The sequence below is a fragment of the Myiozetetes cayanensis genome, unplaced genomic scaffold (assembly GCF_022539395.1).
Source record: "Myiozetetes cayanensis isolate MyiCay16 unplaced genomic scaffold, myiCay2020 scf130, whole genome shotgun sequence".
Classification (NCBI taxonomy): Eukaryota; Metazoa; Chordata; class Aves; order Passeriformes; family Tyrannidae; genus Myiozetetes; species Myiozetetes cayanensis.
The window spans coordinates 42,109-68,620 of NW_026086938.1; the positions used below are offsets into that span (position 1 = coordinate 42,109).

At 64.1% G+C, this 26,512-nt stretch overlaps 2 protein-coding genes across 3 annotated transcripts; both read right to left on the bottom strand.

The window, feature by feature from the left end:
• Window positions 1-1,502: 1,502 nt before the first annotated feature.
• On the bottom strand, window positions 1,503-8,538 carry LOC126636519 (intercellular adhesion molecule 1-like). Of its 2 annotated transcripts, XM_050308819.1 has the most exons (6): window positions 7,832-8,538; window positions 5,883-6,155; window positions 5,091-5,405; window positions 3,601-3,885; window positions 3,262-3,510; window positions 1,503-2,324 (listed from the first exon to the last, which is right to left on the bottom strand). In XM_050308819.1, exons 1-6 carry the CDS (start codon window positions 7,881-7,883, stop codon window positions 2,080-2,082), a joined length of 1,419 nt encoding a protein of 472 aa, XP_050164776.1. In that variant the 5' UTR covers window positions 7,884-8,538; the 3' UTR covers window positions 1,503-2,079. The 2 variants fall into 2 exon arrangements, with proteins under 2 accessions (XP_050164776.1, XP_050164775.1); XM_050308818.1 differs by lacking the exon at window positions 7,832-8,538 and having other exon boundaries at window positions 5,883-6,401.
• A 2,289-nt stretch (window positions 8,539-10,827) lies between these two features.
• Window positions 10,828-22,767, bottom strand: MRPL4 (mitochondrial ribosomal protein L4). Its single transcript, XM_050308822.1, is given in 10 exon segments — window positions 10,828-11,029; window positions 11,854-11,924; window positions 13,726-13,835; window positions 14,443-14,549; window positions 15,554-15,645; window positions 15,647-15,669; window positions 16,378-16,429; window positions 16,530-16,704; window positions 18,695-18,756; window positions 22,700-22,767. Coding segments are annotated over 10 exon segments (924 nt in total). The 3' UTR covers window positions 10,828-10,865.
• Window positions 22,768-26,512: the final 3,745 nt, after the last annotated feature.

The following is a 26,512-nucleotide window of genomic DNA, read 5'->3' on the forward strand; positions in this document are numbered from 1 at the left end:
TCCCCATCCCATGTCCTGTGTCCCATGTCCCTGTGTCCCCATCCCATGTCCCTGTCCCTGTGTCCCATGTTCTATGTCCCATGCCCTGTGTCCCATGTTCTGTGTCCCCTTCCCGTGTCCCTGTCCCTGTGTCCCATGTCCCTCTGTCCCTGTGTCCCTGTCCCTGTGTCCCATGTCCTGTGTCCCATGTCCTGTGTCCCTGTCCCTGTGTCCCTGTCCATGTCCCCGTGTCCCCCCCTCGGTGCCAGCCCATGCTGGGCGCTGCCGGTGGTTCCATCCCTGGTGTCTCCATCCCCCGTGTCTCCATCCCCGCTGTCCCCTCAGAGTCCCCCCTGTCACCCCCCCCGTGTCACCTCCCGTGTCACCCGAGTCCCCCTCTGTGTCCCCCCCGTGTCCCTCGGGCCACCCCGTGTCATCCCCGTGTTCCTCTCTGTGTCCCTCCGTGTCACCCCCCTGTCCCCTTGTGCCCTCCCTGTGTCCCCAGTGTCCCCCCCTGTCCCCCATGTCCCCAAGTGTCCAGTACAGCCCAGTATAGCTTGGTATAGCCCAGTGCAGCCCCGTATAAACCAGTACAGTCCAGTATAACCCAGTACAGTCCAGTGCAGCCCAGTACAACCCAGTGCAGCTGAGTACTACCCAGTATAACCCAGTACAGCCCAGTACAACCCAGTACAACTGAGTGTAGCTGAGTACTGCCCAGTATAACCCAGTACAGCCCTGTGTAACCCAGTACAGTCCAGTGCAGCCCAGTATAACCCAGTACAATCCAGTATAGCCCGGTATAGCTTGATATAGCCCAGTGCAGCCCAGTATAACCCAGTACAGCCCCGTGTAACCCAGTACAACCTCACGTAACCCAGTACAATCCAGTGCAGCCCAGTATAACCCAGTACAATCCAGTGCAGCCGAGTACTGCCCAGTATAACCCAGTACAGCCCAGTACAACCCAGTACAATCCAGTACAGCCCAGTATAGCTTGGTATAGCCCAGTACAACACAGTATTACCCAGTTCAGCCCAGTACAGCCCAGTATAGCTTAGTACTGCCTAGTACAGCCCAGTACAGCTTAGTACTGCCCAGTATAGCCCAGTATGGCCCAGTACTGCCCAGTATGACCCAGCAGACCCCTCACTCACCGCAGCCCCAGGAACAGCCCCAGGGAAGGGCCCAGGCCTGGAGGTCACTCTGGGAGCCCATCCCAGCCCAGGGCAGGGAATGGGGGACACAGGGGGGGTCTGATCACCCCCCCCAGTCCCTCTGATTACCCCTCAGGGCCCCCCAGTCCCACCTCCTGCCCCGTGGCCTCGTCCCTGCATGAGGAAACGAGGGCAGGAGGAAGGAAAAGGGTGTGGGGGGAGCAGCACTTTCTCCTAGTCCCGTTTCCAAGGTCCAGGAAACCCCCCCCAGGCCTCCTCCCCCCCTGCATTCCCACTGCCCCATCCCAATCCCAGGAGGGGTCAATAAACAGCATTTATGGGTTTATTAGAAAAAAACCACAGCAGCTTCCACCCCACCCTTTCTGGTGGCTCCATCTACCCCTCCTCTCTCTCTCTCTCTCTCTCTTGGGCTCCTCTGCCCTCCTGCCAGCACCAAAATCCCGGGAATTCAGCCCATGTGTCCCACCTGGAAGCTCCAGGACCACCCCCCCTCCACCAAATATCACCATGGCCACCCTAAAAACCTCCTCCGGAGGTGTGTGGGGGTGTCCCAAGGGGGAAAGTTTGGGAGATCTGGAGATCCACGGATGGGGATGGAGCGTGGAGGGTGGGGGGGGGTGTTGGTTGGATCTCACCATTCCAATTCCCCCGGGATTCACTTCCCGGGCCGTCTGGGAGCTGCCACCTCCCTCTCTCTCTCTCTGTCCCCACCCCTGGGAGGTGGGGGGACACACTCTGGTCGTGGAGCCCCCCAACGTCACCGGCTGTCCCCAACGTCACCGGCTGTCCCCAACGTCACCGTTTGTCCCCAAAGTCACCATCCCCGATGGGGACGAGTCGGTGGCTCCCGTCCTGTGGGGATGGGCAGGGGGGCTTTCCGGGGGATGGGGGGTTTTCCAGCCCCTCCACCGCCTCTCCCCGCCTACGGAGCGTTGGGAGCGGAGCCGTTGAGGGCGGTCCCCTCCCCCGAGGAGCAGCCCGCTGTCCCCCCCCCGGCCCGTGCCATCTCCATCTGCCGCTGTCGCTGCCGCTCCTGCTCCTGCAGCCGGTACTTCCTGATCTTCGTCTTCCTGTGGTAGATCCTGTGCCCCGCCAGGGCCAGGGCGGCGACCCCCGCGACCCCCAGAGCCCCCAGCAGCGCCGGCACCAGCACGTTGTGGTCGCTGTCTGATGGGGGAGAGGGAAGGAGGGGGATGTCAGGAGGGGTGAGACGGTCAAGGGTTGGGACCCCCACCCCCGAGACCTCCAGGAGCACTCAAGGGTCTCCTTCCCCCCACCCGACCCCACCCCGGGATATTTGGATCCTTCAGGGCACTGGAGAGCACTGGGGTTCCTGAGAGCCCCTGGAGCCCTGAGACCCCCCCAGGACCCCCCTGAGACCCCCAAATATCCCTGAGACCCTCCAGGAGCCCCAAATACCCCCGAGACCTCCAGGAGCACCCAAAGGGTCTCCTTCCCACCCGACCCCACCCGGGATATTTGGATCCTTCAGGGCACTGGAGAGCACTGGGGTTCCTGAGACCCCCACCCCGGGATTCCTGAGAATCCCTGGAGCCCTGAGACCCCCCAGGAGCCCCAAATACCCCCGAGACCCCAGGAGCGCCAAATATCCCTAGGACCCCATGAGACCACCAAATACCCCATGAGACTCCCAGGACCCCCCCAAATACCCCTGGGACCCCCCCTGAGACCCCCGAATACCCCTGGGACCCCCCCTGAGACCCCCAACTAACCCTGGGACCCCCATCCTCCAGGAACCCCCGAGACCCCCAACCTCCAGGACCTCAAACACCCCTGAGACCCCTAACCCCTCCCGAGGACCCCCATCCTCCAGGAACCCCCGAGACCCCCACCCCGGGCCAACAGCACCCCTGAGCCCCCAGCCCCTCCCAGCGACCCCAACCCCCAGGACCCCCGAGCTCCCCCAGCCCGGGCCAGCAGCACCCCTGAACCCCCAGCCCCTCCCGGGGACCCCATCCTCCAGGAACCCCGAGACCCCCAACCTCCAGGACCCCAAACACCCTGAGACCCCCAGCCCCTCCCAGAGACCCCCAATCCCCTCCAGAGCCCCCCAACCCCCCTCCGGAGCCCCCCCTTTACTCACAGTGGACGTGGACGGTGACGCTGCGCTCGTCCTCTCCCAGCTCGTTGGTGGCCCTGCACCAGTAGATTCCGGCGTGGTCTCGGCCCGCGGGGCTCGGAATTCCCACCGGGAAGCTCCTCCCGTCCCGGTCCCGGGCGCAGCTCACCGAGGGCCGGGGGTTCCCCCGCGCCCGGCACCGCAGCGTCTCCTCCCGCCCCTCCGTCCAGTTCTGCTCCGGGGGGCAGCCCGAGTCGTCCAGCCGGGGTTGGACTGCGGGGGGAATCGATTCCCAGGAGTTAATTCCCGCCGGGAATTCTCTCTCTGTTTGTCTCCTCCCCCTCTCTGTCCCGGCGCCCTCACCGTAGACGGAGATGCGGGTGCTGTCGCTCCTCCTGAGCGATCCGGAGCTCTCGGAGCCCCGGGCCGGCTCCGCCTCGCAGCTCAGCTCCAGCCCGTCGTGCTCCTCGCCCACGGTCACGCTGAAAGCCCGCGGGGAGGGTCCCCACCCCGCCAGGACGCGGTTCCCGGCCAGGACCCGCGCGTGGAAGTCGGTGCAGGGCTCGGGGGGCAGCGAGCAGCGCCCGGTGAGGGCCGTGCCTGCTGTCGGGGTGGTGCTGGACACGTCCAGCCGTGGCTTGGGGACCTCTGCGGGTGACACGGGGACAAATGACCGAATGTGGGTGCTGCGGCATCGCCACGACCCACGGGGAGGGGCTGGTGAGGGGGGGATGTGGGGTGGGCAGGGAGGACATGGGGTGTGCAGGAGGCCATGGGGTGTGTAGGGGGACACAGGAGTGTGCAGGAGGGACATGGGGTGTGCAGGGGGACATGGGGTGTGCAGGGGGACATGGGGTGTGGAGAGGGGCATGGGGTGTGCAGGGGACATGAGGTGTGTGTGAGGGGTCATGGGGGGTACAGGGGGACATGGGGTGTGCAGGAGGGACATGGGGTGTGGAGAGGGGGCATGGGGTGTGCAGGGGGACATGGGGGTTGCAGGGGTACATGGGGTGGGCAGGGGAGACATGGGGTGGGCAGGGGTGCCAGGAGGGACATGGGGTGTGCAGGGGGGACATGGGGGGTGCCAGGGGGACATGGGATGTGCAGGGGGACATGGGGTGTGCAGGGGGACATGGGGTGTGCAGGGGGGTATGGGGTGTGCAGGGGGCACATGGGGTGTGCAGAGGGGGAATGGGGTGTGCAAGAGGGACATGGGGTGTGCAGGGGGCACATGGGGTGTGCAGGGGGGACATGGGGTGGGCAGGAGGGACATGGGGTGTGCAGGGGGGACATGGGGTGTGCAGGGGTGCCAGGAGGGACATGGGGTGTGCAGGGGGGACATGGGGTGTGCAGGGGTGCCAGGAGGGACATGGGGTGTGCAGGGGGGACATGGGGTGTGCAGGGGTGCCAGGAGGGACATGGGGTGTGTGGGGGGCACATGGGATGTGCAGGGGTGCCAGGAGGGACACAGGGTCTCCAGGGGTGCCAGTGGGGTACCCAGTGGTGCCAGAGGGACACAGGGTGTCCAAGGGTGGTGATGGGGACACGTCCAGGGGTGCCAGAGGGACACAGGGTGTCCAGGGGTGCCAGTGGGGGACACGTCCAGAGGTGCCAGAGGGACACAGGGTGTCCAAGGGTGCCGATGGGGGAGGGACATGTCCAGGGGTGCCAGAGGGACACAGGGTGTGCAGGGGGACATGGGGTGTCCAGGGGTGGTGATGGGGACACATCCAGGGGTGCCAGAGGGACACAGGGTGCCCAAGGGTGCCGATTGGGGGGACACACACACACACAGCAGGAAAAACCAAAACCCCCTGGAAAATCCCCCCCCCGGGGGGAAGGCGCCCACTCACCACAGACCCTGAGCGTGCGGGGCTCGGAGGCCACGCTGACGTTGGGCCCGAAGGGCGCCAGGTCGAGCCGCGCCTCGCAGGTGACGTTCTGCCCGTCGTGCCCGGCCGCCAGCGTCACCCTGCGCGTCACCCGCACCTCGCGGGGCCCCTCGTCCCCCTGGAACTCTTGGGTGCTCAGCACCAGGTGGGGGCCGAGCCGCAGGGTCACCGTCAGGTTCCGCAGGGGAGCAGCCCCGGCCACGGCGCAGAGCAGCTCCCACGCCTGCCCCGCCGCCAGCGCCGGCACCGCCGCCACCTCCGGCCGCTGGGGCAAGTCTGGGGGGAAAAAAGGGGTGTTCAGGGGGCTGGGGATATGGGGTGTGCAGGGGGCTGGGGGACATGGGGTGTGCAGGGGGCTGGGGACATGGGGTGTGCAGGGGGGGGTTGGGGGAAACACCTGTAGGGGTCTCAGGGGGACACGGGGCTTGCAGGGGGGCAGGAGTGAAATGGGGTGTCCAGGGGGTCATGAGGTGTCCAGGGATGCTGGAGGGACATGGGGTGTGCAGGGGTGCCAGGAGGGACATGGGGTGTGCAGGGGTGCCAGGGGGACATGGAGTGTGCAGGGGGGCTGGGGGAGACACATCCAGGGGTGCCAGGAGGGACATGGGGTGTGAAGGGGACAATGGGGTGTGCAGGGGTACCAGGGGTGCCAAGGAGGGGACACGAGGTGTCCAGGGGTGCTGTGGGACACACACACACACACACACAGAGTGTCCAGGTGAATTCCCCCCCCCCCGTGCCCCCTGTGCTCACGGTAGATGAGGAGCGGGACGTCCCTCTGCTCCCTCCGGCCGTTGCACGTGTAGTACACGAAGAGGTTGTTCTTCCCCTCGGTGACCTCGAGCAGCTCCACCTCCACCTCCCCCGGCTTGATCAGCCTCGTCCTCTTCCTGTTGGCCGTTTCCACCCCCCCGGAGCCCCGCGAGTCGTTGCAGGTCGCCCTCAGCGTCAGCCGGAGGGACCCCCCGTGTTCCACCACCAGCACCTCGGGCTCCGTCCACAGCTCGAAGGAGGAGCCCAGCGACCCTGCCGGGGGGGTGGAATTAGAGGGGACCCTCCCCTGGGGCTCGGGGACATCGTCAGGGGGATGATGGGACCCCCCCCCGGCATCATCCCTGCCCCGGCACAGCAAGGGGAAGGTGGAGGGGACCCCCGGGATCATCCCCATCCCAGAATGGCCAGGGAAAGTCCAGGAAAACCCCGGGATCATCCCCATCCCAGCATGGCCAGGGAAGGTCCAGGAAAACCCCCGGGATCATCCCCATCCCAGAATGGTCAGGGAAGGTCCAGGAAATACCCCGGGATCATCCCCATCATCCCAGCACGGTGGGGGAAGGTGGAGGGGACCCCCGGGATCATCCCCATCATCCCAGAATGGCCAGGGAAGGTCCAGGAAAACCCCGGGATCATCCCCATCCCAGAATGGCCAGGGAAGGTCCAGGAAAACCCCCGGGATCGTCCCCATCCCATCCCAGTGGGGGAAAATTGAGGAGACCCCCAAGTTGTCCCCACTCCCAGCATGGCGGGGAGGGGGAGGGGGGAAAGAACGAGGGGACCCCCAGGATCATCCCCCCCCTCCAAGGTGAGGAGCAGGAAGCCCCTCGGGGTGAAGAGAAATCCCCCCCAAACTGTCAAGGAAAGCCCTTCCAGCTGTCGAGGAAGGTCCCAGAGGAAGCCCCCCAGGTCCAGAGGAAGCCCCCCAAAATCCCGAGGAAGCCCCCCAGGTCCCGAGGAAGCCCCCGAGGTCCCAAGGAAGCCCCTCGAGGTGCGGAGGAAGCCCCCGAGGTCCCGAAGGAAGCCCCCCAGGTCCGAAGGAAGCCCCCAAGGTCCCGAGGAAGCCCCCCAGGTCCGAAGGAAGCCCCCCGAGCTGAGTCAGCGCCTCGGGCCAGGGGGGATTCCCCGGGAGCGCTGTGACTTCCCCCCCTCCTTTCCTCTCCCCTGAGGGGAACCGTCCTGCCCTTTCCCGGAATAATCGAGGCAGGAAAAGGGAGGGAAACGACAACAACCAAAAAAAAAAATTCCAGGGATTTCGCAAGGACAAACATTCCCGGCTCCGACAGCGCGGGGGCGAAGAAGGCGGGAGGGGGAGGGTGGGTGGGGGGACAGCTCTGGGACCCCCATCCTGACCCCTCCTTCCCTCCCGGTGACACGGTGGGGACAAGGGGGGGACCTCCGGACCCCGCCACGCGCCCCGCGGTGACACGAAAGGTCGCACCGGTGACACGAAAGGTCGCGCCGCAGACAAGCGGCCACACGCGACAAACACGCGTGTCGTGACAAAGGAAGCGACGCGGGAGGCCCTCGGCAGGGCCCCCGCCATCCCCACTCAGGGCCGCGTCCTCTGTCCCCACGATGTCCCCCTCGATGTCCCCCCGATGTCCCCACGATGTCCCCACGCTGTCCCCGCCCTGTCACCCCCTCTGTCCCCACGCTGTCCCTACGCTGTCCCCACGCTGTCCCCCGATGTCCCCACGCTGTCCCCACGCTGTCACCCCACGCTGTCCCCACGCTGTCCCCACGCTGTCCCCACGCTGTCCCCACGCTGTCCCCGCGTTGTCCCCCCGCTATCCCCCTCTGTCCCCCCCGATGTCCCCCCTCTGTCCCCACGCTGTCACCCCCTCTGTCCCCCCCGTTATCCCCCCTCTGTCCCCCCTCTGTCACCCCCACTGTCACCCCCTCTGTTCCCCCCGCTGTCCCCTCACCTGCGATGACCCCGAGGGTGCCCAGGAGCAGCGAGAGCAGCGCGGGGCTCATGATCCCGCGTGGGATGGGGGTGGGTGGGCTCGATCCTCCGGGAGCGCCGCGATGGAGCCGGCGGGGGTCGGGGGGGGGTCGTCGGTCCCTTCGGGGTCTCTCGGGGTGGGTCCGGGGCACACGGAAAGGTCGCGAAGGGGCCGGTCGGGCTCTCCCGTGATCAATCGGTTCGAACTCTCCGGGATCACCGGGATGGATCCAGTGGGACCGGTCGGTTTGGGCTCTCCGGGATCACCGGGATGGATCCACTCGTGGTCTCCGGGATCAATCAGTTCGAGCTCTCCGGGATCACCGGGATTGATCCGGTCGGGCTTTCCGGGATCAATCGCTTCTGGCTCTCCGGGATCACCGGGATGGATCCAGAGGGGCTCTCCGGGATCAATCGGTTCTGGTTCTCCGGGATCACCGGGATTGATCGATCCAGTCGGGCTTTCCGGGATCAATCAGTTCTGGTTCTCCGGGATCACCGGGATGGATCCAGAGGGGCTCTCCGGGATCACCGGGACGGCTCCACTCGTGCTCTCCGTGATCTGTCGGTCCGGCCTCCCCCGGAAGCCCCGGAAGGGTCGCTTCGATCGATCCGTGGGGGCTCCCCCCGGGGGTGATCGATCGGTTCAGTCTCTGCGGGGCTCCCGTGGCACCCACCGGGCCGGGCCAGGGGTCAGGGTGGAGTGGGTGGGGGTCTCGGGGGTCTCTCCAGGCGCTCCCCACGCGCTCGTTCCGTCGGTGGCTCCGTCGATCTCCTCTCGGTGCCCGCGGGGGCGGCGCTTTATCAGCCCCGCCCGGTCCTTTCCTTTCCCACCCCCCCCGGGGGGAAATTCCGGGCCCGAGGGGAACTTCGCGACGGGATCTTCCCCCCCACGGGAGCGGCGCCCCGAGGGGCTTCCCGGTGGGTGGGTGGTCCTGCCACCCCCTGTCACCCCTCCTGTCCCCAGGACGGGGCGGTTTTCCTGCCCTGGTCCCCTCCTGCCCATCCCGGGGCAATTTTCCTGTCCCCCCCACCCTTCCCCCATGTCCCACCCCCACCCCGAGTGTCACAGGATCGTCACCCGACCGTGGGTGGCTCTGCTGGGTGACGGTATCACCCCCTCCCCATGGGGGAGTTATGGGGAGTGGTCACAGTTCCGGCTTCCTCTTTTTGGGGGCCTTTTTGACGGGAGGGAATTTTCGTCACGGCTGGAACCGTGGGAAGGGGGAGCGGAGAGACCCCGGGGGGAGTGGGTGGGAGGGACATCGCGGCCCACCCTGTCCCCCCATGACCCCAGGATGGTCCCTGATGGCCCCAGGGTGGTGCCAGCTCCATGGCCACTCATCCCTGATGTCCCCAGGGTGTCCCCGACATCCCCAGAGTGTCCCCAGGATGGTCCCTGATGTCCCCAAGGTGTCCTCAGGGTGTCCTTGATGTCCCCAAGGTGTCCCCAGGGTGTCTCTGGTGTCCCTAGGGTGGTCCCTGATGTCCCCAAAGCATCCCAAGAGTGTCCCTGACGTCCCCAGGATGATCCCTGATGTCCCCAAAGTGTCCTCAGGACGGTCCCTGATGTCCCCAAGGTGTCCCCAGGATGGTCCCTGAGGTCCCCAAGGTGTCCCAAGGGTGTGGTGTCCCTGATGTCTCCAGGGTGTCCCTGATGTCCCCAGGATGGTCCCTGATGTCCCCAGGATGTCCCAGCCCCAGGGACCCCCACCCCTGATGTCCCCAGGATGGTCCCTGCTGTCCCCAGGGTGTCCCCAGGATGTCCCCAAGGTGTCCCTGCTGTCCCCAGGGTGTCCCAGCCCCAGGGACCCCTACCCCTGCTGTCCCCAGGGTGTCCCTGATGCCCCCAAGGTGTCCCCAGGGTGTCCCTGATGTCCCCAGGATGGTCCCTGATGTCCCCAGGGTGTCCCAGCCCCAGGGACCCCCACCCCTGATGTCCCCAGGGTGGTCCCCGTTTCCCCCCTCCCCTCCGTTGGTGGCAGCCGGCCCTGTCACCCCCCCTGTCCCCTCCTGTCCCCGCGGTGCCACCGCTCTGGCTCCGGGGGGGAAGTTCCGGTGTCGTTGTCACCGTCACCGTCTGTCATTGTCACCTCATTGTCACCCTCTGTCATTGTCACCTCATTGTCACCGTCACCAGGGGGAAGTTCAGTGTCATTGCTGTCACTGTCCCCAACTTTCACTTCTGCTCTGTCCCCGTTCCCGCCCCCAGGGTGACAATGGGGGACAGTGACCCCCCTCGGGGGGGTCCAAAGGGGCTGGAATAAATCCCATTTTGGGGTGGTTTAACCCACCCAGGGGGGTCTCAGCCCCCCAGGGGGGGCTCTGGGAAGTCCCTGTAGGGTTTGGAGAAGGAGTAGAGGAGAGAGACCCCCACCCCAAACCCCTTTCTGGGGCGATAGGGGGAATAAATCCCATTTTGGGGAGGATAAATCCCATTTTGGGAAGGATAAATCCCATTTTGGAGGGGTTTATTCACTCAGGAGGGGTCTCAGCCCCCCAGGGGGGGCTCAGGGAAGTCCCTGTAGGGTTTGGAGAAGGAGGAGAACCCCCCAAAAACCCCTTCCCTGAGGGGGATGGGGAGGATAAATCCCATTTTGGGAAGGATAAATCCCATTTTGGGGGGGTTTAATTCACTCAGGGGGGGTCTCAGCCCCCCAGGGGGGGGCTCAGGGAAGTCCCTGTAGGATTTGGAGTAGGAATAGAGAAGAGAGACCCCCACCCCAAACCCCTTTCTGGGGCGATAGGGGGAATAAATCCCATTTTGGGGAGGATAAATCCCATTTTGGGGAGGATAAATCCCATTTTGGGGAAGTTAAATCCCATTTTGGGGTGGTTTAATTCACTCAGGGGGGGTCTCAGCCCCCCAGGGGGGGCTCAGGGAAGTCCCTGTAGGGTTTGGAGAAGGAGCAGAGGGGGGAGAACCTCCCAAAACCCCTTCCCTGGGGGGATAAATCCCATTTTGGGGAGGATAAATCCCATTTTGGGGTGGTTTAATTGACTCAGGGGGGGTCTCAGCCCCCCAGGGGGGGCTCAGGGAAGTCCCTGTAGGGTTTGGAGAAGGAGTAGAGGGGGGAGAAGCGGCAGTTGTGCCACAGCAGGCGCTGCTCCAGGAAGGTCACCGTGTCCAGGGTGAGCAGCAGGGTCTGGTGCTTCAGCAGGCTGTGAACGTTCAGCCCTGAAAATTGGGGGGAAAAAAGGAGATTTTGGGGGGTGCAAAAGGCAGAGATCCCTTGGCAACCTCCCCAGGGTGATGCCTGAAGGGAAAGGTGGGAGGGGGAAGGGGGGAGTTGGGGTGGGAAAAGCAAAAAAATGTGGGCGGAGGAGGAAAAAAAATCTGCAAAAATGGGGTTGGAGAAGCTCAAAAAATGCAGGTAGAGAAGCCAAAAATTTGGGTCAGAGAACCCCAAAAAATCCAGGCAGAGAACCCCAAAAAATCCAGGTAGAGAAGCTAAAAAAATCCAGGTAAAGAAGTAAAAAATTTGGGTCAGAGAACCCCAAAAAAGCCAGGTAGAGAAGCTAAAAATTTGGGTTAGAGAACCCCCAAAAAATCCAGGTAGAGAAGCCAAAAAATTGGGTCAGAGAACCCCAAAAAATCCAGGCAGAGAAGCCAAAAAAATCCATCAGAGAACCGTGGGGGGTTCTCTGGGAGGTTTTGGGGTCCCTAGAGGGGTTTTTGGGGTCCCTGGTGCAGTTTTGGGGTCTCTGGGGGGGGTTTGGGGGTCCCTGGGGGAGCTTTTGGGATCTCTGGGGGGGTTTTGGGGGGTCCCTGGTGCAGTTTTGGGATCTCTGGAAGGTTTTTGGGGTCCTTGAGGATGTTTTTGGGGGTCCCTGGTACAGTTTTGGGGTCCCTGGGGGTTTTTGGGGTCCCTGAGAGGGTTTCTGGGCATTCCTGGAGGGGTTTTGGGGTCTCTGGTGCAGTTTTGGGGTCCCTGGGGATTTTTGGGGTCCCTGAGAGGATTTTGGGGTCCCTGGGAGGGGTTTTGGGGCTCCCAAACTCACCCAGGGCGGGGATGAGGGTGATGGTTTTGAGCTCCTGGGCTGCAGAGCGGATGTTTTCCGGGAATTCCTTCCTGGGAGAGGGGAAAAAAAACGGGATTTGGGGACTCCCAGGAGCCCCAAAACCTCCCAAAATCAGTGAGGGGGGTCCCCAAAGTGTCCCCCTGTCCCCAAAGTGTCCTCAAAGTGTCCCTAAAGACCCCAAAACCAGCGAGGGGGGTCCCCAAAGTGTCCCCTCCCATCCCCCAAGGTGTCCCCCACGTGTAAGGATGACCCCAGAGTGTCCCCTCTGTGTCCAAAGTGTCCTCAAACTGTCCCCAAACTGTCCCCAAAGTGTCCCCAAACTGTGCCAGGGTGTCCCCTCTGTCCCCAAAGTGTCCCCAAAGTGTCCCCAAAGTGTCCCCAGAGTGTCCCCCTGTCCCTAAATGTCCCCAGACTGTCCCCAGGGTGTCCCCTCTGTCCCCAAACTTTCCCAAACTGCCCCAGGGTGTCCCCTCTGTCCCCAAAGTGTCCCAGGGTGTCCCCAGGGTGTCCCCAGTGCCGGTGCTGGGCCAGTTCCTGCAGGTCCTGGGGGTGCTCCAGGTCCCCAAAGTGTCCCCAAAGTGTCCCCAAAGTGTCCCCCCTGTCCCCAGGGTATCTCCAGGGTGTCCCCAAAGTGTCCCCTCTGTCCCCAAAGTGTCCCAGGGTGTCCCCAAACTGTCCCCAGAGTGTCCCCAAACTGTCCCAGGGTGTCCCCAAAGTACCCCAGGGTGTCCTCAGAATGTCCCCCTGTCCCTAAATGTCCCCAAACTGTCCCAGGGTGTCCCCAGTGCCGGTGCTGGGCCAGCCCCTGCAGGTACCGGGGGTGCTCCAGGTCCCCAAACTGTTCCCAAACTGTCCCAGGGTGTCCCCAGGGTGTCCCAGGATGTCCCCAAAGTGTCCCCAAACTGTCCCCAGGGTGTCCCCAGGGTGTCCCCAAAGTGTCCCCAGGGTGTCCCCAGTGCCAGTGCTGGGTCAGCTCCTGCAGGTACCGGGGGTGCTCCAGGTCCCCAAACTGTCCCCAAAGTGTCCCAGGGTGTCCCCAGAGTGTCCCAAACTGTCCCAGGGTGTCCCCAAACTGTCCCCAAAGTGTCCCCAGGGTGTCCCCAAACTGTCCCAGGGTGTCCCCAGAGTGTCCCCCTGTCCCCAGAGTGTCCCCAAACTGTCCCAGGGTGTCCCCTTGTCCCCAAACTGTCCCCAAAGTGTCCCCTCTGTGTCCCAGGGTGTCCCCAAACTGTCCCCAAAGTGTCCCAGGGTATCCCCAGGGTGTCCCCAAACTGTCCCCAAAGTGTCTCAGGGTGTCCCCAAACTGTCCAAGGGTGTCCCCCCTGTCCCCAAAGTGTCCCCAAAGTGTCCCCAAACTGTCCCCAGGGTGTCCCCAGTGCCGGTGCTGGGCCAGCTCCTGCAGGTACTGGGGGTGCTCCAGGTCCCCAAAGTGTCCCCAAAGTGTCCCTAGGGTGTCCTCCTGTCCCCAAACTGTCCCAGGGTGTCCCCCCTGTCCCCAAACTGTCCCCAAAGTGTCCCCAAAGTGTCCCCAAAGTGTCCCCAAACCGTCCCCAAAGTGTCCCAGAGTGTCCCCAAAGTGTCCCAGGGTGTCCCCAAACTGCCCCAGGGTGTCCCCTCTGTCCCCAAACTGTCCCCAAAGTGTCCCCAAACTGTCCCCAGGGTGTCCCCTCACACGTCCACGATGAGCACGGAGTGTCCCCAGTGCCGGTACTGGGCCAGCTCCTGCAGGTCCTGGGGGTGCTCCAGGTCCCCAAAGTGTCCCCAAAGTGTCCCCAAAGTGTCCCCAAAGTGTCCCAGGGTGTCCCCTCTGTCCCCAAAGTGTCCCCAAAGTGTCCCAGGGTGTCCCCTCACACGTCCACGATGAGCACGGAGTGTCCCCAGTGCCGGTACTGGGCCAGCTCCTGCAGGTACTGGGGGTCCCCAGTGGGCAGCTCCAGATCCTCCACCACGTGCAGGTCGTCCTTTTTTTTGGGGGGGACACACAAAAAACACACACCTGACCCCCTGGAGACCCCCTAAACCCCCCAAAACACCCCCAAAACCCCATCAAACCCTGGAGACCCCCCCCCAACCCCTCTCCCCCATATCCCCTGGAGAGACCCCCAAAAACCACCCCAAAACTCCCCCAAAAACCCCCAACACCCTGAAGAGCCCCCAAAACCCTGGAGACCCCAAACCCCCCAAAACCCCCCAAACCCCCCAAAAACCCCCCAAACCCCCAAACCTGCAAGAGCTTGACAGTGAGCACCACCCCAACCCCCAAACCCCCAAACCACCCCAAAGCCCACCCAAAACTCCCCCAGAACCCTCTCAACCCCTGGAGACCCCCAAAACCCTGAAGAGCCCCCCAAACCCTGGAGACCCCCAAACCCCCCAAAAACCCCCAAAGCCCCTCCAAACCTGCATGAGCTTGACGGTGAGCACCACCCCAACCCCTGGAGACCCCCAAACCCACCCAAAACTCCCCCAAAAACCCCCCAACCACCTGGAGAGCCCCCAAAACCCTGAAGAGGCCCCCAACACCCTGAGACCCCCAAGCCCCCAAAAACCCCCAAAACCCCCCCAAACCTGCATGAGCTTGACGGTGAGTGCCACCTTCAGCCCCAGCACCCGCACCTTCATGGGCAGCATGTAGAAGTAGCTGGTGGGGCCCCTGGGCCCGTGGGCAATGCCCCCTGCCCCAAAAAAACACTCAGGGAGGGGTTTTGGGGACCCCTCAGATCCCCTTCGAGGGTCCCAGACCCCCCCAAAATGATCAGGACTCCCCCCCATCCCCAAAGGGGTGAGCGGATCCTGCCGTGCCGTGCCCACCCCGTGCCCCTCTCAGGGGGGGTTTTGGGGACCCCCCTGGGGTCCCTGTGAGGGTCCCAGAGCCTGTGCCCTCTCAGGGAGGGTTTTGGGGACCCCCAGAGATTCCTTTGAGGGACCCAAACCCCCCCAGACTCCCCAAAACGATCAGGACTCCCTCCCAAAGGGGCGGCGGGTCCTGCCGTGCCCGGCCCACCCCGTGCCCCTCTCAGGGGGGGTTTTGGGGACCCCCCTGGGGTCCCTGTGAGGGTCCCAGACACCCCCCAAGTTCCTTTGAGTGTCCCAGACCCCCCCAGGATCCCTCTGAGAGTCCCAGACCCCCCCAGAGCCCCCCAAAATGATCAGGACTCCCCCCCATCCCCAGAGGGGCGAGCGGATCCTGCCGTGCTGTGCCCACCCCGTGCCCCTCTCAGGGGGGGTTTTGGGGACTCCTCTTGGGGTCCCTGTGAGGGTCCCAGAGCCTGTGCCCTCTCAGGGGGGTTTTGAGGACCCCCCTGGAGTCCCTGTGAGAGTCCCAGACCCCCCAGACCCCTCCAGAGCCCCCCAAAATGATCAGGACCGCCCCCATCCCCAAAGGGGCGAGCGGATCCTGCTGTGCCGTGCCCACCCCGTGCCCCTTTCAGGGTGGGTTTTGGGGACCCCCCTGGGGTCCCTGTGAGGGTCCCAGAGCCCCCCTGGATCCCTTTGAGAGTCCCAGATCCCCCCAAGTTCCTTTAAGGGTCCCAGAGCCCCCCAAAACCATCAGGACCCCCCCCCCTCCCCAAAGGGGCGAGCGGATCCTGCTGTGCCGTGCCCACCCCGTGCCCCTTTCAGGGTGGGTTTTGGGGACCCCCCCAGCCCCCCAGAGCCCCCCAGAGGGGTGAGGACTCACCCCCCCTCCAGAGGGGCGAGCGGATGCTGCCGTGCCGGGCCCTGCCCGTGCCCTTCTGGCGCCAGGGCTTGCGGCCCCACCCCCGAACCTCGGCGCGTCTTCACCCGGGCGTAGCTCTGGGGGCACGGGGAGGGGTTTTGGGGTTAGGGGTTTAGGGGTTAGAGGGTTAAAGGGGTCAGGGGGACATGGGGAGGTGTTCAGGTCACCCCAAAAAGCCCCAGACCCCCAGACCCCCATGTGCAGCCCCCAAATGGTCTCCTGCACCTCAGACCTCTCCTTTCCCCCAAACCCCCTTTTTCCAACCCCCAAACCCCTTTTCCACCCCCCAAACTCTCTTTTCCAACCCCCAAACCCCCTTTTCTCCCTCTCAAACCCCTTTTCCAACCCCTAACCCCCTTTCTTTTTTTTCCCCCAACCCCCTTTTGTCCAGTGACACCCCCAAACCTCCCTTTCTCCCTGCAACCCCCATTTTTCCCACCCCAAACACCCTTTTTCCCTCACAAAAACCCCTTTTTTTCCCTCCAAACTCCCTTTTTCCCCTTCAACCCCCCAAACCCCTTTCCCCTCTAAACCTCCTTTTTCCCCTCCAGTCCCTCTTTCTCCCCCACAAAACCCCTCTTCCCCTATCCCCAAACCCCTTTTTTCCCCCCAAACCCCTTTTTCCCTTCAACCCTCCTCAAAACCTCCCTTTACCCCTCTTAATCCCTCCTTTTCCCCCCAACCCATTTTTTCCCTAAACCCTTTTTCTCCATGAAATCCCCTTTTCACTCCCTCAAACCCCTTTTCCCCACCCCAAACTCCTTTTTTCCCCCAAAAATCCTCACAATCCTCTTGTAGTTCCTCTGCCAGGCATACGGCTATGGCAGGATGTCCAACCTGGGGTGGGGGGAGGGTGACAAATGACACTCAGAGTGGTCCCACCCCTCAGGGTGTCCCCACCTCCCAAAGCCCCCAGAGCTCCCCGGGATGAACCCACCTGGGGTGGACCCCGAAGACGTCGGGGTGGAGGTCGGTGAGGCCCCGAAAGGCGTCCTGGGGGTGACGCAGAGACCCCACCCAGGCCTGCAGGGGGGACACGTGGGGGGGGGACAGGGGGACACGGCACCCCCGCAGCACGGGGGACACTGGCACGGCTGGGGACACCGGCACGGCTGGGGAGGGGACACGGAGGGGACAGAGAGGGGAGAGGGAGGGGAGAGAGAGGGGACAGGGAGGGGAGAGAGAGGGGAGAGGGAGGGGACAGAGAGGGGACAGGGAGGGGACAAAGACGGGACAAGGAGGGGACAAGGAGGGGACAGAGAGTGGATAAAGAGGGGACAAGAAGGGGACAGAGAGAGGAGAGAGAAGGGACAGGGAGGGGAGAGAGAGGGGAGATGGAGGGGACACGGAGAGGACAAGGAAGGGGACAAGAAGGGGACAGGGAGGGGACAGAGAGTGGATAAAGAGGGGACAAGGAGGGGACAGAGAGAGAAGAGAGAAGGGACAGGGAGGGGACAAGAAGGGGACAGGGAGGAGAGAGAGAAGGGACAAGGAGGGGGAGAGGAAGGGACAGAGAGGGAACAGGGAAAGGACAAGAGAGAACAGAAAGGGGACAGAGAGAGGACAAAGAGGGGACAAGAAGGGGACAAGGAGGGGACAAGAAGGGGAGAGAAAGAGGACAAGGAAGGGGACAGGAAAAGGACAAGGAGGGGACAGAGAGGGGACAGAGAGGGGATAAAGAGGGGACAGGGAGGGGGACAAGGAGGGCACAAAAAGGGGACAAGAAAGGGACAAAGAGGGGACAGAGAGGGGACAGGAAAGGGACAAAGAGGGGACAGAGAGGGGACAGGAAAGGGACAAGGAGGGGACAGGGAGTGGACAGGGAGAGGAGAGAGGGGGACAGGAAAGGGACACGGAGGGGACAAGGAGAGGAGAGAGAGGGGACAGAGAGGGGACAAGGAAGGGACAAGGAGGGGACAAAAAGGGGATAAGGAGAGGAGAGAGAGAGGACAAGGAAGGGGACAAGAAGGGGACAAGGAGGGGAGAGACAGGGGACAAGGAGAGGAGAGAGAGAGGACAAGGAGGAGACAGAGAGGGGAGGGAGAAGGGACAGGGAGGGGACAAAGAGGGGACAAGAGAGGGGACAGGGAGGGGACAGACACATGCAGATGATGGAGGGGGTTGGGGGCATCAGACACCCCCCCCCCCCCAAAGAGAAGGAGGGGATGGGGGGGGACAATCCCCCTGAGAGCCCCGAGAGGGGACACCCCACACACCCCCCAGCTGGGGTGCCCACAGTGTCCCCAATGTCCCCAAGGTGTCCCCAGGGTGGTCCCTGATGTCCCCAGGGTGTCCCTGATGTCCCCAAGATGTCTCTGATGTCCCCAAGATGTCCCTGATGTCCCCAAGGTGTCCCCAGGATGGTCCCTGATGTCCCCAGGGTGTCCCTGATGTCCCCAAGGTGTCCCCACAATGGTCCCTGATGCCCCCAGGGTGTCCCAGGGGTGTCCCCAGGGTGTCCCTGATGTCCCCAGGATGGTCCCTGATGTCCCCAAGGTGTCCCTGATGTCCCCAGGGTGTCCCTGATGTCCCCAGCGTGTCCCCAGGATGGTCCCTGATGCCCCCAGGGTGTCCCTGATGTCCCCAAGGTGTCCCCACGATGGTCCTTGATGTCCCCAAGATGTCCCAGGGGTGTCCCCAGGGTGTCCCTGATGTCCCCAGGGTGTCCCCACAATGGTCCTTGATGTCCCCAGAGTGTCCCTGATGTCCCCAGGATGGTTCCTGATGTCCCCAGGGTGTCCCAGCCCCAGGGACCCCCACCCCTGATGTCCCCAAGGGTGTCCCTGATGTCCCCACGATGGTCCTTGATGTCCCCAGGATGGTCCCTGATGTCCCCAGGGTGTCCCTGATGTCCCCAAGGTGTCCTCATGATGGTCCCTGATGTCCCCAGGATGTCCCCAGGGTGTCCCAGCCCCAGGGACCCCCACCCCTGATGCCCCCAGGGTGTCCCTGCTGTCCCCAGAGTGTCCCTGATGTCCCCAAGGTGTCCCTGATGTCCCCAGGGTGTCCCCAGGGTCATCCCTGATGTCCCCAGAATGCCCCCAGCCCACCCTGGTGTGTCCCCCCCACCCCCCGCCCCCATCCCAGCCCTCTCTGGACTCACCCTGGGGACCTCGGGGCTCCAGGGGTTTGGGGGTCTCGAGGGGGTCAGGGGTCGTCGAGATCTGCAGGAGAGTTTTGGGGTGGGGGACCCACACAGTGAGTGGGGAGGGTCTTTCTGACCCCTCCCACACCCCCAGTCCCAGTTCTGTCCCCCTCAAGGTCCCCACTGGTAGAGCCCCCAAGCCCCCCTGACTCCCCCAGTCTCCTCCAGACCCCCGGACCCTCCCAGAGCCCCCGGACCTTCAAAAGCCCCCTGACCACCCCCAAGCCCCACTGAGCCCCCAGCCCCCGGACCCTCCCGAGCCCCCTGAGCCCCCGGACCCCTCAAGCCCCCTGACCACCCCCAGCCCCCGGACCCTCCCAAGCCCCCTGAGTCCCCCAGCCCCCGGACCCCCCTTCAGTCCCTCTTGACCCCCAGTCTCCCCCAGCCACCTGGACCCCCTCAAGCCCCCGGACCCCCAAAACTCCCTCGACCCCCCAAACCCCTCGAACCCCCCCAAAACCCCCTCGACCCCCCAAAATCCCCCTCGACCCCCCAAAACCCCCTCTGACCCCCCAGCCTCTCGACCTCCTCTCATCCCTCCGGACCCCCAAAATTCCCGTCGACCCCTCATTCCCCCTTGGACCCCCAAGCCCCCTGGACCCCCGATTTCTCCCCTGGCCCCGCCCCCATCCAAGACCACGCCCCCGACCTTGGCTCCGCCCTTCCAAGACCCCGATCTTGGCCCTGCCCCTTCTTCCAAGACCACGCCCCCGATCTTGGCCCCCGCCCTCCACATTGCCCCGTCTCCTCCCTCGCCCCGCCCCTCAGCCTTGGCCCTGCCCCAGCCCCATTCCCGTGTCCCCCCCCCTCCATTCCCACCATTCCCGTTTTTCCGCTCTCCCCCAGCCCCGTTCCCGGCCCCGTTCCCGGCCCCGGTTTCCTGTCCCGGTTCTCACCCCGGCCCAGCCCAGGCCTCGTTTCCAGCCCCTCAGGGCGGCTCCGGCCGCCCCGGCGCGGATCATGGCGGGACCACCCCCGCTCGCGCGGCGTGATGACGTCACCCGGCAGCGCCGCTCCCCGGGCGGGGAAAGGAGGGAGGGAGGGGAGGAGAAGGAGGGCCCCCAAATTTATCAATCAACCCCCCGGACCCCAAATTTATCAATCAACCCCCAGGTCCCCAAATTTACTCCCCTGGGACCCCAAATTTTCCCCCTTGGGACCCCAAATTTACCCCCTGGGACCCCAAATTTATCAATCAACCCCCTGGACTCCAAATATTCCCCGGGACCCTAAACTTATCAATCAACCCCCTGGACCCAAATATTCCCCCCTGGGACCCCAAATTTACCCCCTGGGACCCCAAATTTATCAGTCAACCCCCCAGACCCTAAATATTCCCCCTCGGACCCCAAATTTACCCCTCACACACCGAGACCCCAAAATCCCCCTTGGGACCCCAAATATTCCCTCCTTGGGACCCCAAATTTACCAACCCCGGGACCCCAAATTTATCAGTCAACCCCTAGACCCTAAATATTCCCCCCTTGGGACCCCAAATATTCCCCCCCCTTGGGACCCCAAATTTACCCCCCCAGGGGACCCCAAATTAACAAAAGCCCAGGACCCCAAATTTAACCCTCCCTTGGGACCCCAAATTTGCCAACCCACACCGGGACCCCAAATTTATCAACACCCCCCCCCGGGACCCCAAATTTACCAACCCACACCGGGACCCCAAATATTCCCCCCTTGGGACCCCAAATATTCCCCCCTTGGGACCCCAAATTTACCCCCCAGGACCCCAAATATTCCCCCTTGGGACCCCAAATTTACTCCCCTTGGGACCCCAAATTTACTCCCCCTGGGACCCCAAATTTACCAACCCCCGGACCCCAAATTTACCCCCTGGGACCCCAAATTTATCAATCAACCCCCGGTCCCCAAATTTACTCCCCTGGGACCCCAAATTTATCACCCCCAGACCCCAAATATTCCCCTCGTGGGACCCCAAATTTATCAACCCCCGCATCCCAAATATTCCCCCCTGGGACCCCAAATTTACCCCCCCAGGGACCCCAAATATCCCATTATCCCACACACAGGGACCCCCCCAGTGCCCCCCACCACAATATCCCACTCCCAGTGTTCCCAGTGCCCCTTCCCAGCTTCCCATTCCCACTTCATCCCATTCCATTCCCACCCCATTCCCATCCCCATCCCGTTCCCATCCTCATCCCCATCCCAATCCCATCCCATCCCATCCCCATCCTGTCCCATTCCCATCCCCATCCCATTCCCATTCCCACCCCCATCCTATTCCCATCCCATCCCAATCCCATTCCCATCCCATCCCCATCCTGTCCCATTCCCATCCCCATCCCAATCCCATTCCCACCCCATTCCCACCCCCATTCCCTTTCCTATCCCATCCCATCCCACCCCATTCCCACCCCGTTCCCATTCCTTTCCCATTCCCACCCCATTCCCTTCCCACCCCATTCCCATCCCATTCCCATCCCCATTCCCTTTCCCGTCCCATCCCCATCCCATCCCCATCCCATTCCCACCCCATCCTCTTCTCCATTCCCACCCCTTTGCCATCCCCATCCTGTCCCATTCCCATCCCCATCTCAATCCCATTCCCACCCCTTTCCCATCCCCATCCCATCCCATCCTCATCCCCATCCCAATCCCATTCCCATCCCATTCCCACCCCATTCCCTTTCCCATCCCCATCCCCATTCCCATCCCCATTCCTATCCCATTCCCACCCCATTCCCATCCCATCCCCATCCTGTCCCATTCCCATTCCCATTCCCACCCCATTCCCTTTCCTATCCCATCCCCATTCCATCCCCATCCCACCCCATTCCCATCCCCATCCCATTCCCACCCCATTCCCACCCCCATTCCCATCCCATCCCATCCCCATCCTGTCCCATTCCCATCCAATTCCCGTTCCCATCCCCATCCCATCCCATTCCCACCCCGTTCCCATCCCATTCCCATCCCATCCCCATCCTGTCCCATTCCCATCCCCATCCCAATCCCATTCCCACCCCATTCCCATCCCATTCCCATCGGGATCAGGGACTGGGGGGGTTTGGGTTTCTCCATCACCCCCAGCTCATCCCGGGGTGGGAATTTGGAGGGGGGAGAAAAGGAAGGGGAAGGAAAAAGGAAAAAATTGGGAATGAAGCCCCTCCCCTTCCCATTCCCGCCCCTCCCCCTCCTCCCCCCATTCCCGCCTTCTGCTTCCAATTAAAAATCCTTTCCCGGCCCCAATCCTGGATTGAGGATGGGGGGGAGGAGGAGGGGTCGGTCGGAGAGACCCCCTCCCCAACCCCCTCCCTCCCCTCGATATTTGGGGAGGGGACCCCCAATTTTAAACACCACCCCCGGAATTCCCTGCCTGGAAAGTCCGGGAAGTTTTCCAGGCAGGGAAAATCCCCCCAAAAAAAAACCCACCCCCTCCCCACGTCACAATTTTGGGGTCACTGGGGGCTCCTTTGACCCCTCCCTTCCCCCATTTTGGGGTCTTGTCCACCCCTCCCCAATTTGGGGTCTCAGCATCCCCAGGGGGCCTAGGTGTCCCCCTCCCCAATTTGGGGTTTCAGCCGTCCCCGGGGGGTCTTGTGTGTCCCCCCTCCCTATTTTGGGATTCTTGTCCCCCCTCCCCAATTTGGGGGTCTCAGCCCTCCCCGGGGGAGTTGAAGGAGACACATGGGGGTCTTTTCTCTCCCCTCCCCATTTTGGGGTCTTATCCCCCCTCCCCAATTTGGGGTCTCAGCCCTCCCGGGGGTTGAAGGAGACACATGGGGGTCTTTCTCTCCCCCTCCCCAATTTGGGGGTCTCAGCCCTCCCCGGGAGTGTGACCCGTTTGGCCACGCCCCTCTGTGGGCGGTGGGCGTGGCCTCGGAAGCCCCGCCCCCTCCCCCTCCCACGTTGTCCCTCTCAGCGCCGCCGGGACCGGCACCAGTAAGACCCCAAAAACCTCCCCAAAAAACCCCCACCCCACCCACCCTGGGGTCCCCTCCGCGCGCAGGACCCCCTCCGTGTCCCCCTGTGCCCCCTGCCCCCCGACCGGCATCGAGGCTTTGGGGGAAGTGACCCCAGTCGGGTGGGGTGGGACCCCGGAGTGTCCCCAAGGGTGGGGGGACACCGTGGGGGTGGGGTGGGACCCTGGAGTGTCCCCAAAAGTGGGGGGAGGAAAGGGGAGCTCAGGATTTGGGGTGGGACCCCCGGAGTGTCCCCAAAAGTGGGGGGACACCTTTGGGTGGGGGGAGGAGTCCGTGTTGTGTCCCCCTCCCCTCGTGTCCCCTCCCCCGACACACAATGAGGTGCTCCCCCGATGTCCCCCCTCCCCTCGGGGAGAGGCAGAGCCTCTCCAGCTGTTTCGGCCACGCCAACATCTGGCTCACAGATGGTGGGGGGCGGGGGGGCTCCTGTGGGGCTCCCCCCTCCCCATTTTGGACAGGAGACCCCAAAAACCGTTTGGGGGGGCCCCAAGGTCTGGGGAGGGTCCCCAAAAGTCTCCTGGGGGGGGAGAAGCCCCAAAGTCTTGGGGGGATCCCCAAGGTCTGGGGGGGGTCCCCAAATTCTCCGGAGGGGAGGGGGATGTCCCCAAGGTCTGGGGGGGGTCCCCAAAGTCTGGGGGGATCCCCAAGGTCTGGGGAGGGTCCCCAAAAGTCTCGTGGAGGGGGGGGAGAAGCCCCAAAGTCTTGGGGAGGGGATGTCCCCAAGGCCTGGGGGGGGTCCCCAAAGTCTCCGGAGGGGAAGGGGATGTCCCCAAGGCCTGGGGGGGTCCCCAAGGTCTGGGAGGGGTGGTGTCCCCAAATTCTCGGAGTCGGGGGGGGGAGCGTCCCGTGCTGGGGGCTGTGGGGTCTCCCCCTCCCCCCCCCACGTGTGGCTGTCCCGCTGCCCCCCCTCCCACGCGTGTCCCCACGTGTGTCGTGTCCCCCCCCCTAATCCACCATCTGTCCACGCCGCCCCTGCGCCTGAACCCGGCCTAAACCCGGCCCTAAACCCGGCCCCCGCCTGATCCAATTTGTGGGGGCGGAGCCAGGGATATTTTGGGATTCGGAGGCCCAGGTGACCCCCCACAACATCCTCCCCTCCCCCAGGGTGGGGAGCTCGTGGATCTTCCTCACACCCCCAATCCCCGAGGGGGAGGGGAGTGGGGCGGGATCCCGGTGGGAATGTGGGGTCCAGGGATCCCTGTGGGAATGTGGGGTGTGAGGTCCAGGGATCCCTGTGGGAATGTGGGGTGTGGGATCCCGGTGGGAATGTGGGGTGTGGGATCCAGATGGGAATGTGGGGTGTGGGATCCAGGGATCCCGGTGGGAATGTGGGGTGTGGGATCCAGGGATCCCATGGAGGGTCCTGGTGTGGGGTGGAATCCCATTTTGGGATCCCAAACTGGGATCCCAGTGTGATTCCCTGGAGCAAGATCCCAGTTTGGGATCCCGGGGCAAGATCCCAGCTTGGGATTCTGGTTCGGGATCCCAGTTTGGGATCCCCAGTTTGGGATCCCAGTGTGGGATCCCCAGTTTGGGATCCCAGTGTGGTTCCCAGGATCCAGGGGCTGTTCCCAGTTTGGGATCCCCAGTTTGGGATCCCAGTGTGGGTTCCCAGGATCCAGGGGCTGATCCCAGTTTGGGATCCCCAGTTTGGGATCCCAGTGTGGTTCCCAGGATCCAGGGGCTGTTCCCAGTTTGGGATCCCCAGTTTGGGATCCCAGTGTGGTTCCCAGGATCCAGGGGCTGTTCCCAGTTTGGGATCCCAGTGTGGTTCCCAGGATCCAGGGGCTGTTCCCAGTTTGGGATCCCAGTGTGGTTCCCAGGATCCAGGGGCTGTTCCCAGTTTGGGATCCCAGTGTGGTTCCCAGGATCCTGGGGCTGTTCCCAGTTTGGGATCCCCAGTTTGGGATCCCAGTGTGGTTCCCAGGATCCAGGGGCTGTTCCCAGTTTGGGATCCCGGTGCAGGATCCCGAGGCCGTTCCCATTTCAGGATCCCTGGGGCTGTTCCCGGGGCCATTCCCAGTTTGGGATCCTGGGGCTGTTCCTGGTTCCCAATCCCGGGGCCATTCCCAGTTTGGGATCCCGGGGCTGTTCCCAGTTTTGGATCCCGGGGCTGTTCCCAGTTCCCGATCCCGGGGCCATTCCCAGTTCCCGTTCCCAGTTTTGGATCCCGGGGCCGTTCCCAGTTTGGGATCCTGGGGCCATTCCCAGTTCCCGTTCCCAGTTTTGGATCCCGGGGCTGTTCCCAGTTTGGGATCCTGGGGCCATTCCCAGTTCCCGTTCCCAGTTTTGGATCCCGGGGCCATTCCCAGTTCCCGATCCCAGTTCCCGATCCCGGGGCCGTTCCCAGTTTGGGACCTCGGGGCCATTCCCAGTTCCCGTTCCCAGTTTTGGATCCCGGGGCCGTTCCCAGTTCCCGATCCTGGTTCCCGATCCCGGGGCCATTCCCAGTTTGGGATCCCGGGGCCGTTCCCAGTTTGGGATCCCGGGGCCGTTCCCGGTTCCCGTTCCCAGTTTGGGATCCCGGGGCCGTTCCCGGCTCCCATTCCCGTGATTCCCAATCCCATTTCCCGTTCCCGGGGGTGGTCCCGCCGCCCCCCGACCCCGCCCGTTCCCTCCTTTTTCCCCCCGGTTCCCGCTCCCGTTGTTCCCACTCCCGTTTCCCAATCCCGGTTCCCGGGGGGGGTCCCGGTTCCCGTTCCCGGTGGTCCCGCCGCCCCCCGACCCCGCCCGTTCCCTCCTTTTTCCTCCCGGTTCCCGCTCCCGTTGTTCCCACTCCCGTTTCCCAATCCCGGTTCCCGGGGTCCCAGTTCCCCGTTCCCGGTGGTCCCGCCGCCCCCCTGCCCCGCCCGGTTCCCGTCGCGGAGGCTCCGCCCGGGGCAGCCCCGGCCCCGGGGGCGGGCGGGGAAGGGGAAGGGGAAGGGGAAGGGCGGCAGATGCTCCGCGCCGGCCCCCACGGCCACCGGCGGCTCCACCGCCACCGGTACAGGGGAACAGGGGGTCCAGGGGTCCCGGGGTCCCGGACGAGGGCGGGGCCCGGCACCGGCAGAGGCGGAGAGAGGGACCGGGGGCTTCTGGACCAGGGGGCTCCAGGACAGGACTGGGGGCTCCGGGACAGGATCGGGCCCAGGAGGGCTCCGGGACAGGACTGGGGGGACTTCTGGACCGGGGGAGCTCCGAGACGGGACTGGGGGGCTCCGGGACAGGACTGGGGGCTCTGGGACGGAGGACTGGGGCGGCTCGAGACAGGGACTGGGGGGCTCCTGGACGGAATCGGGCCCGGGAGGGCTCCAGGACAGGACTGGGGGAGCTTCTGGACCGGGAGAGCTCCTTAACGGGATTGGGGGGCTCCGGGACTGGGAGAGCTCCGGGACAGGACTGAGGGAGCTCCGGGACAGGATCGGGCCAGGAGGGCTCAGGACGGGACCAGGGGGCTCCGAGGAGACCTCCGGGACAGGATCGGGCCCAGGAGGGGCTCAGGACAGGATCAGCCCGGGAGGGGCTCCGGGACGAGGATCCGGGCCCAGGAGGGCTCAGGGACAGGACTGGGGGGTTTCTGGACCGGGAGAGGCTCCGGGACGAGGACTGAGGGGGCTCTGGGACTGGATCGGGCCCGGGAGAGCTCCGGGACGGGACTGGGGGGGGCTCCGGGACCGGGAGAGCTCCGGGACGGGACCGGGGGGGCTCAGGACGGGATCGGGCCCGGAGGGGGCTCCGGGACGGGACTGGGGGGGCTCCGGGACAGGATCGGGCCCGGGAGAGCTCCGGGATGGGACTGGGAGGGCTCCGGGACCGGGAGAGCTCCGGGGCGGCTCC